This window comes from Myotis myotis, unplaced genomic scaffold, assembly GCF_014108235.1.
Source record: "Myotis myotis isolate mMyoMyo1 unplaced genomic scaffold, mMyoMyo1.p scaffold_m19_p_18, whole genome shotgun sequence".
NCBI lineage: Eukaryota > Metazoa > Chordata > Mammalia > Chiroptera > Vespertilionidae > Myotis > Myotis myotis.
The window spans coordinates 14504919-14518513 of record NW_023416322.1 but is presented as its reverse complement, the minus strand read 5'-3'; the positions used below and the strand labels follow the sequence as shown (position 1 = coordinate 14518513).

Genomic DNA, 13595 nt, shown 5'->3' with positions numbered 1-13595 from the left:
GGCGCCCCTGGCTCTCGGGGCGCGCGGTGGGCTCGGGAGAGCCGGAGCCCCCCGGGCGCGGGGAGACCAGGGCGGCGGAAGGAGTGAGAGCGGCGCGCGCCCGCGTGACCGATCGCCACGGAGAAAGTCCCCCAAGACCGGGACCCTGGCGCCGGGGGAGGCGGGGCCGATGCGCAGGAAGATGCCGCGATGGGACCGGGAGAAAACCACCCACCAACCCCAAACCACCCACGTGTGTTTCTCACCCCGATTCCCTGAGAGCAGCCGAGGGACCCCACACAGGCTGCGCCTCGCCCGCCCCGCGCCGTCTCCTGTGGGTGGGCTTCGCCTTCCCTCGGGGTTTCGGGCCGCCACGTGACTTCCATGAAGCGCGGGGGAGGGGCGGCGGGGGTGGGATTTGGGACCCCGAGGTGCGGCCCCAGAGGAGGAAACGAGGCGGGATGGGAGCCGGAGGGGGCGGGCAGACTCGGGGACGGGAAGGACCGCGGCCGGGACGGGGGTGGGGAAGCCCGGGCGGCGCGCAGAAGCTGCTAGAGCGGGGCGAGCGGGAAGCCTGAGGGGCGGGGCGGGGCTGGGCGGGGCCGGCAGGTGCGGGCGGGGATGCGGGGGGCGGGAGAGCGCGGGTAGGCAGCGCCCCGCGTGCAGGGCGCGGCGGGCCGCGCGGCCGCTCCTCCCGCAAGGCTGCGCGGCTGGGCGGCGGGGCCGACGAGCGCCCGGCATGTCGCAGGGGCTCCCGGCCGCCGGCAGCGTCCCGCCGAGGAGCGTCGGGGCGCCGGGGAACCAGTCGCAGCCGCAGGTAGTGAGCCGGGGGCTGGGGAGGACGGTGGCGAGGCGGGCGCCGGGCGCGGGGAGGTGCGGGGGCTCCGGGGGGCTGAGCTCTGGGTGGGGGCGTGGGGTGCGGGGTTGTCCAGGGGCGCGCGCGAGGACCCGCGGCGTCCAGCGCGGTGACCCGAGGGCGCCGACGCCTGCCCGGGAGGCGCACGGTCCACGTTCCCCCGCACGTGGGGTCCGTGCGACTCGGCTGCCGCGCGTGGCCCTTTCGGGAGCTCCGAGTGGGGCCAGGACGCGGAGGGGGGATTTCAGCCCGAAGGGGCAGCTCGTGCCCAGGCGCTCCCAGCACCTACCCTGCCAGGCTGCCGCCAGAATGGGGAACTCGGACCGGTCAGCCCCGGGGCGCGGGGCGGGGGGCCTGCAGAGGGCGGGCGGCTCCACCCCCGGCACTGGAGGAACCCCCTCAGGGCTGTCCCGGCGACATTGACAGCTGCGTCCTCGGGAACCTGAGACCAGGCTGCCTGCGGGGACGGCAGTGCGAGGCTTTCCATCAGCTGCTGTAGGACTGAGTCTTTTCCCATCGTTATGCGCCCCCACCCCCACCCCCACCCCCCTTCTCACCTCGGTGTTGGCAAATAGTGTCATTGGATGATGCTGGAGAGTCGCACAGGTCTGAGTTTGATCCTGGCTTTGCCACACAGGCTGAACTGCCATCGGCAGTTTTATTAACCTCTTGGGTCTGCGGTTTTCCCCACCTGTAATATGAGTACGTATAAAAATTTCAACTTCTAATGGTTTTTTGTGAGGACGCATTGAGATATGGTTACTAATATAGGGATTTCTCTACTCTCTGCTCCCCTCTTTCTGCCTTGACAAATGTGTCTTCTGGGTTGTCAGGTGTGACCGTAGGGTAGCTGATAATACAGTTTAGAATGGGGCTCCGGAGGGCAGGCTGCAGCCAGCTTCATTTCGCCCTATGACTTTCGGATTCTGGAGAACAAAGAGTCGTGATTTGGTGACAAGCACAATAGGGGGCTTGCTGACTCTATACAAAGTAGCAGCAACCTCAGCAGAGGTTGTTGAGGGCATACTGTGTGCTGGGAGCTGTAAGATAAAATCTTGTTTTATCTCATGCCGGCCTCAAGCTGCAGTTCTGGGCATGTGTCTCCAGGGCCTGGGACCATGCCTGGCACATGGCAGGTACTCAGTTAACATTATTGAAAGAACCGAATGAATCACACTTACAATAAATGAGAAACCCAAACATTCAGAGAATAGGGTCCCCAAGACCATATTGACAATAGGAGGGGGAAAAACCCCCAGAAGCTGTGCAATTTTAAAGCGAAAGTTCTATCCTCTACACCACATTCCACCCCCCCCTCCTCCCCCCGTGGTGTTCTGGTTTTGTGTACCAAGACTTCTTTGCCTCAAAGGAACTACATTTTAACACCTTGTATCTGTTTCCTTAACCCTAACCCTAACCCAGGCCTCTTCTACTTGTTATATTTTTTAATTCTTCTCCTTTATTCTTGCATATGCTAAAAGTTCTTTATCCCCATTACTTGGGGAAGATGGCATGTGTCTCTCTTTGGAAGACAAGGCCAAATACAATGATCACTGATCACATTCATTACTGTATGTGATCAGTGTTTGCTTTCAATTACATGGATGATTGAGTTGCTTTCCTAGGTATGTATCCCACTAACCTCTTGACTTTTGACATTTTTTAAAAATTATATATTTTATTGATTTTTTACAGAGAGGAGGGGAGAGGGACAGAGTTAGAAACATCGATGAGAGAGAAACATCGATCAGCTGTCTCCTGCACACTCCCTATTGGGGATGTGCCCGCAACCAAGGTACATGCCCTTGACCGGAATCGAACCTGGGACCCTTCAGTCCGCAGGCTGACACTCTATCCCAGCGGTTCTCAACCCGTGGGTCGCGACCCCTTTGGCGGTCGAACGACCCTTTCACAGGGGTCGCCTAAGACCACCCTGCATATCAGATATTTACATTACGATTCATAACAGTAGCGACATTACAGTTATGAAGTAGCAACGAAAATAATTTTATGGTTGGGTCACAACATGAGGACCTGTATTTAAAGGGCCCGAAGGTTGAGAACCACTGCTCTGTCCACTGAGCCAAACCGGTTCAGGCGACTTTTGAACTCTTTAAAGATAGCATTCCCCATCCTTGGCATCCTCTAATAGGGTTCTGAAAGCAAATGCTGCTCTCTTCTTGTTTTCTGGAACCGAATGAAGTGTTTTTACATGGTCGGCACATTGTTCTGCCTGCCTGTTTCATGCTAACTCTTGGAGGATTTGATGAGGTTTGGTTAAATCTCAGATACAGCTAAGGGCTTCCGAGACACATCATCAATTTGCTTTCTGATTTGCTCTGACCTGTGAAACCAAATGCCAGTCGAGCATGGTTCACGTGAGCCTGGTGTCAGTGGTGTTTAAGACCATTTGGCGTGCTGCTAGAGGTATGTGGGCGCAGTGAGTTGTAAGAGTAACCGTGATCTGCCCGGAGTATCAAAAGCCCCTGTTTGTGTGTGGTGGTGTAAGGCCTGGCACACGGCAAGTTCCAGACTGTGGATGCCTGCTGCCTTTTCCATTCTCAGATGAGCACCACCAACACCACAGCTCTTCCCGGCACACGCCCTGCGGGGTAGAGGTTGGTGAACGTTGGTGGAGTCCAACAGACCTGAGTTCCACTTCCCATTCACCCACTCACTAGCTGTGGTACCTGGAGCAAGTTCCTTAACCTCTCTGAGTTTCCAATTCCTCATCCTTTAAATGGCGGTCACACCACACATTTCTCAGGGTGGTCGTGGGGATTAGCAGCTACGCGCAGCCATAGCGCCTGGGGAGTGTTCCCTCGCAAGGGGCTACTGCTGCCCTATTGATGTAGCAACAAGCACTGCCGTGGCTGCAGGTGAGGCGGCGAAGGCAGTGAGCCATGCGGAGTGAGGAGAGAGGGCAGACGGGGAGGTGAGGGGCCTCCACGTCACTCCTGACCACACGTCTTCCCCCAGAGCCCTGAGGATGATGACAGGAAGGTCCGAAGGAGAGAGAAAAACCGCGTTGCTGCTCAGAGAAGTCGGAAGAAGCAGACCCAGAAGGCTGACAAACTCCATGAGGTGAGGCTGTGGTCGGAGCAGAGCCACACTAGGGCCATGAAGATGCTTGCATGTGGGGGTGGCCCAGATGTCACGTTCTGGTCATCACCAATTTGGCCACGTGCACGTCTAATTCTGCTCTGTGCTTCTAGCCCAGTGCTCTGGTTCTTTGCTCATTGGCCTCTTCATTTCTCCCTCATCCCCTGGCTGCATCTCACACCCAAGTTTCTTTCATTATAAAATAAAAAAAGACCACAGATTCCCTTTTGAGGCTGACACCTTATAAACTTGTGCCCTTTTCTTTCCTTCCCTCACTTTTCTGCTTCTTAAAGAGAGACATGCTGGCTCCATGGCCTCAGTTCCCATTTATTGCCCAGTCCTCTGATTTTGTTTCTGCCTCCCTCCCCAACCAACATTCTCATTCTCATTCTCATCCTCTCTCTCTCTCTCTCTCTCTCTCTCTCTCTCTCTCTCTCTCACACACACACACACACACACACACACACACACTTCCTATAGAAGCTGCTCCCGCTGAGACCACTAGTCTTATCACCCTTGGCCTTGCTGGACTATTGACACCATTCATCCTCCCCTTTTAAAAAACCTTTTTCAAGGTCTTTAGCTTCTAAAAAAACAAACAAACAAAAAAAACCACATCTCCTACTTCTCCTGACCCTCTTAACCACTTTTTCTCTCAGTTTGTTTGTTAGATTTTTCCGTCTCTGTCTGTTTTCTTTTTTTAAAATATATTTTATTGATTTTTTTACAGAGAGGAAGGGAGAGGGATAGAGAGTTAGAAACATCGATGAGAGAGAAACATCGATCAGCTGCTTCTTGCATACTCCCTACTGGGAATGTGCCCGAAACCAAGGTACATGCCCTTGGCCAGAATCGAACCTGGGACACCTTTCAGTCCGCAGGCTGACGCTCTATCCACTGAGCCAAACTGGTTAGAGCTCTGTCTGTTTTCTTATTTATTTATTTATTTTTTTATTGCTTAAAGTATTACAAAGGGTATTACATATGTGTCCTTTCCCCCCCACCCGCCCCCCCCGTCCTTGACAGTCTCCTGGCCTCCCTTACCCCCCAGTGTCTTATGTCCGTTGGTTATGCTTATATGCATGCATACAAGTCCTTCGGTTGATCTCTTACCCGCCTCCCTCCTGCCCCCCAACCCTCTCCGGCCTTCCCGCTGCAGTTTGACAATCTGTTTGAGGCAGCTCTGCCTCTGTATCTATAGTTCAAAAGTTTATAATGGTCTCTATTATCCATGAATGAGTGAGATCATGTGGTATTTTTCCTTCATTGACTGGCTTATTTCACTTAGCATAATGCTCTCCAGTTCCATCCATGCTATTGCAAATGGTAAGAGTTCCTTCTTTTTTACTGTCTGTTTTCTTAAATGCTGTTGATCAGACTCTGTCCTTGTTTCTTCTCACCCTGGAAAATTTAATCTATAAATCTGCTTTCCCATCATCAATCACTCTGGGAAAGACCTCTGTTCTAGCCATAACCACATCTCAAAGTTTCCCAATGGGACTGCTGCAGGCTCCTCACACGCAGCATGGTCATAATAGAGGGCCTGCTGATCCCGAGACAGTCCATTCTCACTGCCTTCCATTTGTACTTAATGGAGCTAACCATCTTTCCCATCACCCCAATCTGGAACCTGGGATTTATCCTAAACTCTTCCATTTTCCTCGACCCCTGCGCATAACCCCACATCATCTCACGGCTAGGACATGGGTACTGCTCTCTATCAGGAACTGGCCTCAAAGGCATCCGAGGGTCTTTCCAAGGAGTGGGGGCCAATTCCAAGCTCTCGTCTTTGCACAGCGTTGGTGTGAACCACTACGATTTTAGTTGAACTCTCTCCTGCCAAGCTTTCTTGCCCATCGATTGTCTCAGCAATCCAGTCTGGGGGCACCGACGGCAGAGGAGACCGGGGTGTTTTGAGGGGGAATGATAATCTCTGAAAACCCTTTAACAGTGAACAGAGAACCGAGTTAGGATGTACGTACTCCAGGGAGAGGAGACCCACTGATATAGCTTCACAGCGTGGCAGTGGGAAGGCTGGGCCCTGGGCTCTTCCGACTGGGGTCAGGGAAGGTCCTTCCCAGCTTTTATTAGTTCCATAACCTTTCCTCAGAAGAACTGCAGTGCCCTCTGCCTCTTTTCTCCCTCCCCGCTTCCTCCTGAAGCTGTCCTGCTTCTGGCTTCATGTCACCGAGTAACCCCTGGAGGGCACCTGGGGCTCACAGTGCAGGGCCCTGTGTTAGAACACGTGCCAGGTGGACAGCTCGGGTCTTTCCCCTCAAGAAGCTTCTAGTCCAAGGCAGGTACATTAATATAAAAAACAAGAGGACACTCAGTTTTAAGTCCCGAGTGATTATGTGTATAGAGGCGAGTGAACGACTTGAACAAGATCTTTCACAGAGAAAGGTCAAGTAGATTCACCTCACAAATATTTATGAATATTTATGAAGCACTGCGTGGGCAAGGCATTGTCATCTGGGCCACAAAGGAAGGAGTGAGGTCTTGTTCCTGTCCATGGGAAGCACAGGAATTTCCGGGGAATGTGTATTAGCTTCCTGTGGCTGCTGTAACAAAGTATAACAAATGTGGTGGCTGAAAACAACACAGATTTATTATCTTACAGTTTTGGGGGCCAGGTGTCTGAAATGGATCTCACGGGGCTAAAAAGAAGAGCGTTCCTTCTGGAGACTCTGGATAAGAATCCGTTTCCTTGCCTTTTCCAGCTTCTAGAAGCTTCTGTGTCCCTTGGCTTGTGGTCTCTTTCCATTTTCAAAGCCAGCTGGTCAGTCGAGTCTCTCTTCTGCTGCATTGCGCTGACACTTCTTCTGTAGGCGCATATCCTTTTCTGATTCCTGACTCCTCCTTTCACTGAAAAAAGACTCTTGTGATTAATTGGGTCCGTCTGCATAATCCGGGTTAATCTCCCCATTTTAAGGTTCTTGACTTAATCACATCTGCAAAGTTCCTGTTGCCACTTAAAGTAACATAATCACAGGTTCTCAAGAGTGTATGTAAACATCTTTGGGGGCTGTTATTCTATCACAGAAAGCAGCAGCACGAATTTACTACAGAGTTAAGACAGGTCTTTCCGTTTCTGTCACTGTTTGATTCAATGACCAAATGAACCAGGTGCCTGGGAAACTTACCAGTAGTGGTGGTGCCGCACGTACTCCCACCTGCTCCCTCTACAGGGGTGGGCAAACTTTGTGACTCGAGGGCCACAATGGGTTCTTAAACTGGACCGGAGGGCCGGAACAAAAGCATGGATGGAGTGTTTGTGTGAACTAATATAAATTCAAAGTAAACATCATTACATAAAAGGGTACTTTTTTTTTTTTTTTTAGTTTTACTCATTTCAAATGGGCTGGATCCGGCCCGCGGGCCGTAGTTTGCCCACGGTTGTCTTAGAACCATAGGTGGAGGGCCCGTCTGCGGGGTTCCTAGCCTGTTCCGCTGTCCACAGACAGGACTGATTCTGCCAGGTGTCCTTTCCAGAAATAGGGCTGGTCGATCTGAAAGCCAGGCCCTCCATGGAAGGACACTCCCTTCTCCCCTTCCTCTGTGGAGCTAGAAGAATGCATGAGGACTGTGCGCCTGGCAGATCCCCTCAGTGAGGCCAGTTTGGTTGAGAAACACAGCGTCCAGGAGGCCAGGACAGCGGCTCCATCCGTATACAGACCCCAAAGCTGGAGGCCTTCAGTTGCCACTAACCACACCCACGTCACTGGTCACAAGAGGCTGTGAGGGAGCCGGTGGCGGGCTCAGGAAAATGGAAATATCCAATCCTTCAGTAGAAGAGGAGGAGCGGTGTCTCTGGGCCACATGAATAATCCCTCCTCCTTCATTCCTTGCCTCCTTCCAGGGAGCACATCATAGTTTTGGGGATCTATGTTCTTTCTGTATGGCCAACGTAGTGGGAAAAAAAAAAGTAAATATAGTAAAAATCGACTATATTTTAAACATTGAAAAAAATCTTCCTATTGGGGGGCGGGTAGGGCATCTGATAAAAAAAATGTGGTGAGTTGAGGGCGAGGCACCTAGCATACTGCTGTCAGCCATGGCAAAAAGCCCCTCAGGCCCCCTGGGGCTCCCAGGCCACAGGTAGGATGGGAAAGTGAGAGGGGACGCAGTGTGTGGAGGGGCCCGCTCACTGGGAGGCACCCCGGGCAGGAAACAGCCACCTGACAGCCGTGGCTGCCCGCTACTCCCTACGGAGATTTGAGTAAAGTCCCTGTCCCATACGCCTCTATCCCAGGCTCTGGGTAGCGCTGCTAAACATCTGAGTCACTCAAGATCTTTATTTGCCTTTCTTGAATACCCAGAAGGGGAATATTTAAAGCAAGACGTTTAAAATTCCCACCTTTCTCCTCTGCCCACCTCTCTCACTCACCTCCTCCAGTCCCAGCTCATCTAAGTCTCTCGGCCACCTCCCTCCCCTCCCCGTTCTCCATCGCCAAAGCCAGAGGACTGTCCTTCCAGGCGCCCCCCCCCGCCCACCTCCCCCTCTTGGAGGGCAGGCCAGTGGGAGAGTGGGGACAGGCTAAGCCAGGGGAGAGTTCTCCCCTCAGGGTGGCAGTTGCTGGAAGTTGGACTGCAGTGGTGACAGCAGTTCCCAATGTGTATCTGTGGACCTCAGTGCTCTCTGTGGCTTTTTAAAGCACCCCTTCAAGGCGCTGACACCTCTCATGGGGATTTCGAGCCCCATTCATCTCTGGACGGTAGGCACACGCCTGAGTCCACATTCACAAATAGGAACCCCAGCGAACAGTCCAGTGCCCCAAGGCAGAGGCTGAAAGACGCTCCTTTCAGAAGTGGGTCAGACTGGTTGGAGCCAGGCACCGAAAGGCGTAAGTCTGAGAAAGAATTTTGAGTCAGAAAAGGAAGGCCGCGATGCCATCCTTGGGAGCCCCAAATGTCACAAACGGACACGTGTCTTGAGTAATACGGTTGTGGTATGTGTTGCCCTGGTTGTTCCAGATACTGCGTTTTCTAAGAGAATGCTTCATGTTAGTCCCCCACTTGGTTTAGAAACGGATGATGACACCAAATTTTACTGCCCTGGCTGGTGACACATGTTTCTGCCGGGAAGGGGATCTGTGTTAGGTTTGGGAATAGACTTCTTGTAAAATCCTGAGTGCGTACCGCCCTTTTCTGCTGGTAATGGCCATGAGGACATTTGAGTCCAGGCACTGCCGAGGGAAGGCTGAATCGCTGTCATTGCATGAGCATTGCCGTTGACCTTGAAATCGGGGATCAGGCTCCAGTCTACATGACCTTGGGAAAGTCACCAGGCCTCTCCGAGTTTGTTTCTTGCTTGTGAAATGGGGTCCGTGTGTGGCTGTGTCCTGATGGCCATTTCCTCCCCGTCCTGTCCTTTCCTGCCTTAGTTATCAGTTCTGGTCCCTGGTACCCACCTTGTCTTTTTTATCAGTCCTGATCCTTCCCTCTGCCTCAGAGGCCTCCTGGACCTTGAATATCGCCAGACAGCCCCACAGCCCCCAGTCAACCTCTCTTAGATGCCCAGGCAAGGCTTGCTCAACCTCGGGGCCAGATAATTCCTTGTTGTGGGGGGGTAGGGCTGTCCTGTGCACTGTAGAACCTGAAGCAGCATCCCTGGCCTCCGCCCTCTAGATGCAGTAGCACCCCTCCCCCAAACTGTCTGCAGACACGCGAGGCGTCCCCTGGGGACTGACACATTGCCCCACTTGAGAGTCCCTGCCCTCGACAGCTTAATTTCTGAGCAGAACTGGGATTTGCAGTGACCTCACCACCTCTAATTTGTAGGTCTCTCTTCCTGGTGACCACGTCCTGGCAGATACCCAGGAAGGCAGCCCAGTATCCTCAAACCCTCCTGAGGCAAAGGACTTACTCATTCACCTCCAACACCAGTCGTTGAGCTAAACCGAGCATCTCTTTGGAAATAGCAAAGGGTCTCATGTTCTTGATTATTTTTCATGTCTGCGAAGTCCAGGGAATTTCTTCTCGGGGCGAAGGGGGTCTTACTCTTTCCCCCGTGTTCCCTCTCCGTGTTCTCTCCCCTCTGCTTCCTCCCCTTTTATTTTTTGTAGAACTGGTCTCACCTGAAGGAGATTTTTACTTCTTCTCTCTTTTTTATTCACACGGCTCGATAAAAGTCCCTCAGCATATTTGTGTAAAACTTAAATCTCAGAGGAGAAAGTCCCCTTGGAGAAGGCAGGCAAGGGGCCTGCTGGGTGCCTGTGCGGGCAGCTCTGAGCCCTTCCCCGCTGGGGTTTGGTGGAGAGCAGTGGTACCTTAAGCAGCACGACTCCGTGTGGCTTCCAGAGACAAAGCTCAGAAGCTCACAGCGTCTCGCCACAAAATGCAGCAAATATGGAAAGTCAGTTTGGAATATTTGCCACAAGAGGAGAGTTCCCTATTCTTTGGAATCCTGTTGAAACGTTAGCTCATTGAAACCATTCCTTTCTATTCTCTTTTTACTTGGAAGTGGGGAGCATTTCCAGGTGTGTGTGTGTGTGTGCGCCTCTCACCCCTCTGCTGCCGGCAGGCCTCCCGGATGCGTAGGCTCCCACCCCCATCCTCCCATCCAGACCCTCCCCTTGCTCATGGAGGGCTTGGTTGCTGTGTTTGTAGACTGAATTCTGACTCTAGGACTGCAGCTTGTCAGAAGTCAGAGGAGAGCATGAGGAGTTGGAGGAGGGCTGAAGGCAGAACAGGGCCAATGTCCTAGTGATGCCAGACTGAGCCAGGACAACCTGTGGGGAGAAGGGGTTAGGCCTGCTTGCTGCCTTGCCGAGTATCCCAGACCATCCTGAGAGCCTTCCTAGGAAAGAAAGGCAGGAGGCAGAGGACAGCAGTGGCAGTAGGGGTCAGAGCAGATCAGCCCCTCTGGGTCCCTTGTTCTTAGAGGGAGGAAGATGCCTATAGGGGAGGGAGGGAAGAAAGGGGGTGAGAGGAGACAGAGGGCTGAGGGGACCCTGAGCACTGGGGCCTGTCAGGTGGGGTACAGGAAATGGTAACAGAGGCCCCATGTGCTATATACATTTCTGACCTTTGGAGAGAGACCTTATTTAAGATTGAATATGATACAAGACTGAATAAGACACACATAATAAGAGATGTTTCCATTAGGTGCTATGATCATGGAAGCCTTCCTGGAGGTGGTGGGCTTGAGCTGGCCCCACAGAGAAAAAGAGGAAGGCAGTCCAGGGGCAGAGTTGAGAATTTGCATGTGCCTTAAGAGCCTGCAAGATCAGATTTCTTTTTTTTTTAGTGATATTTCTTAAAAATGACTAGTAAAAGAAAAGGTGTGATAGATAATAAGGTTGAACCCCCTGCTCAGGAAACATGGTATGCCTGGCACAACAAAGCCCAATAGTGTGAACCAACCTAGAAATGACTGTAAACAACATTTCAGCAAGACTTAACTAAGGTTGTCAGCCTTAAGAGGGCCTCTGTCATTGGCCAACTACTACAGAACTTATTCATGACTTGGAGGAAAGAAAGGAAGACCTGCTTACCAAGCTCGTGGACAGCTTAAAGCTTGTGGTCTCACTAATCCAGGGGCCGACACAATCAAGATTCTGAAGGATTTGCTAGGCTGGAAGACGCTCAAGGGAACAGGGTGAATATGCAGTAGAGGTGGGTGTAAGGCCCATCCTCAAGCTCCAAAAGATCAATCGTCCTTAAAGTATAGACAAAGAAGCAGCAGATACAGACAAAGCTTGCACTTCTCTGCATGCTCAGGGGGGAGTCCCCGGAGCAGGGTGGCTGTGGTTTGGGTCTAGCCCAGTGCAGATCACCTGCACAATCTGCCCTCTGCATGGTCTGGCCATTCCTGGAATCCTGCACTGCATGGTGGGAATGATATTCTCTCAGAGCCCCTGGCAAATTGGAGCATGTGTTGGATGGCGTCCAAGAGGGCACAGGGACCAGGATTCCCACAACCCAAGGAGCCCAAAGGACCTGAGACCGTTGAGCTCAGAGAATACCTAAAGGGAAGTGGTATGGGGCTGCCTCCTAACATTTCAAGAACTGCGATGTTGAAAAAGTATTGCATTTACTCTATGTGGTTCCATAAGGTGGAACCAAGCCCAATAGGTGGGTTTGAAGGAGAGAGAGTTTTTGGATCCGTGCAACGAGGAGCTTCCTCATAGAGCAGCTCAGAGAGATGGCAAGGCCTGTCCTTTGAAAGAGAGAACGCTCAGCACAAGTTGGGCGTCTGAGCTAGAGTTACACAGGGGAGGTTTCTACATCGTGTGGGTTTGAGAGAGACCGTATTTAAGAGACCTTAGCTGCTAAGGGGTCTCTATGATCCCCTCCAGTTCTAAGCCCCTGTAAACTCTGCTGTAGAGGAAAATTAACGCATGAGTATTGGAGCAAAGCCAAAGCAAGGGGTCTTTTCGTCCATTTACTCAGTACTCAACAAACATGTGTTATGTTCGAGGCACTGATCCAGGTGCCGGGGCTACAGCAGCAAACCCAGCAGAGACCTTTAGAAAACAGATCAGCAGTTGGGGGAAGGGGAGGCTCACAGGGGCACTAGGGAACTTTCCGGAGTGGTGGAAGCATTCTGAATTGATCCACATAGTTATTTACATTTGTCAAAACCTACTGAATTATACACGTAAGGTAGGTGTATTTTATTTCCTGTAAACTACACCTCATGGAGTGTTTTGGACAAAGGCCTGCCCTCCTGACCCTTTCCTCCTGGCGGGAGGAGACAGAGTAAGCAAATGCACCAACAGTTATGAGTGGCAGAGGGGGGACAGGTTAACGAGAATGTTTTTGTGGAAAGGAGATGAGCATCACAGCACGGGTTAGATCTGCCAGGAGGACGGGGAAGAAATGAAGTTGCTCACTCCCTCTTCCCCAGGAATATGAGTGCCTGGAGCAAGAAAACGCAGTGCTGCGGCGGGAGATCGGGAAGCTGACGGAGGAGCTGAAGCACCTGAGCGAGGCGCTGAAGGAGCACGAGAAGATGTGCCCGCTGCTGCTGTGCCCCATGAACTTCGTGCCCGTGCTGCGGCCGGACCCGGTGGCCGGCTGCCTGCCCCGGTGAAGCCCAGCAAGGAGCCTGGTCCTTTTCATACCTGTGAGCGGGGTTCCCTCCGCATCCAGGGGACCTGTGGCTGGGCCTCCTCCACCGGTTCCTCTTCCCGGAGAGGCCGTCTTCTAGCTCCTCGGGGTGTTTTGTGGCTCATGGATCTTGGTCATCCCCCCACCACAGGCACATCCATGTGAGATGGGGAGGCACCTTCCCAGGCCTCCTCCTTGGAGCTCCGGGCCATACCCACAGGCACCTGACTCAGAACCTTGAGCGAATCCAGGTCACCCAGGTTGGGAGACCACCCTCATGACTCACGTCACTTCCACTATGGCAGCTACGAGGTTCTGCCGTTGTGCAGAATCATTTTCTCTAGAATTGGGTAATAAAGACAGTTATTGTTTCTCTTTTTTGGCAAGTTCTTGGAATTTACTTATTTTTAATTTTTGTTGTTGTTGTTAATTTTAGAGAGGGGGAAGGAAGAGGGTAAGAGATAGAAACATCAGCGAGAGAAGTATCGATTGGCTGCCTCCTGCACACCCTCTACTGGGGAACCAGCCCGCAACCCAAGCATGTGCCTGATGGGAAATCCAACCAGCAACCTCTTGGTGTATGGGTTGAAGCTCGACCACTGAG

At 52.5% G+C, this 13595-nt stretch overlaps 1 protein-coding gene across 1 annotated transcript; it reads left to right on the top strand.

The window, feature by feature from the left end:
* The first annotated feature begins 615 nt into the window (after positions 1-615).
* BATF3 (basic leucine zipper ATF-like transcription factor 3) lies at positions 616-13368 on the top strand. Its single transcript, XM_036344577.1, has 3 exons — positions 616-796; positions 3815-3919; positions 12789-13368. The coding sequence occupies exons 1-3, from the start codon at positions 719-721 to the stop codon at positions 12972-12974; spliced, it is 369 nt and encodes a 122-aa protein (XP_036200470.1). The 5' UTR covers positions 616-718; the 3' UTR covers positions 12975-13368.
* The last annotated feature ends 227 nt before the right edge of the window (positions 13369-13595 follow it).

Coding starts and splice junctions, on each gene's coding strand:
- BATF3 (XM_036344577.1), top strand. CDS start 719: ATGTCGCAGGGGCTCCCGGCCGCCGGCAGCGTCCCGCCGAGGAGCGTC. Junction 797..3,814: donor GGAACCAGTCGCAGCCGCAG/GTAGTGAGCCGG, acceptor GTCTTCCCCCAG/AGCCCTGAGGATGATGACAG. Junction 3,920..12,788: donor AGGCTGACAAACTCCATGAG/GTGAGGCTGTGG, acceptor CCTCTTCCCCAG/GAATATGAGTGCCTGGAGCA.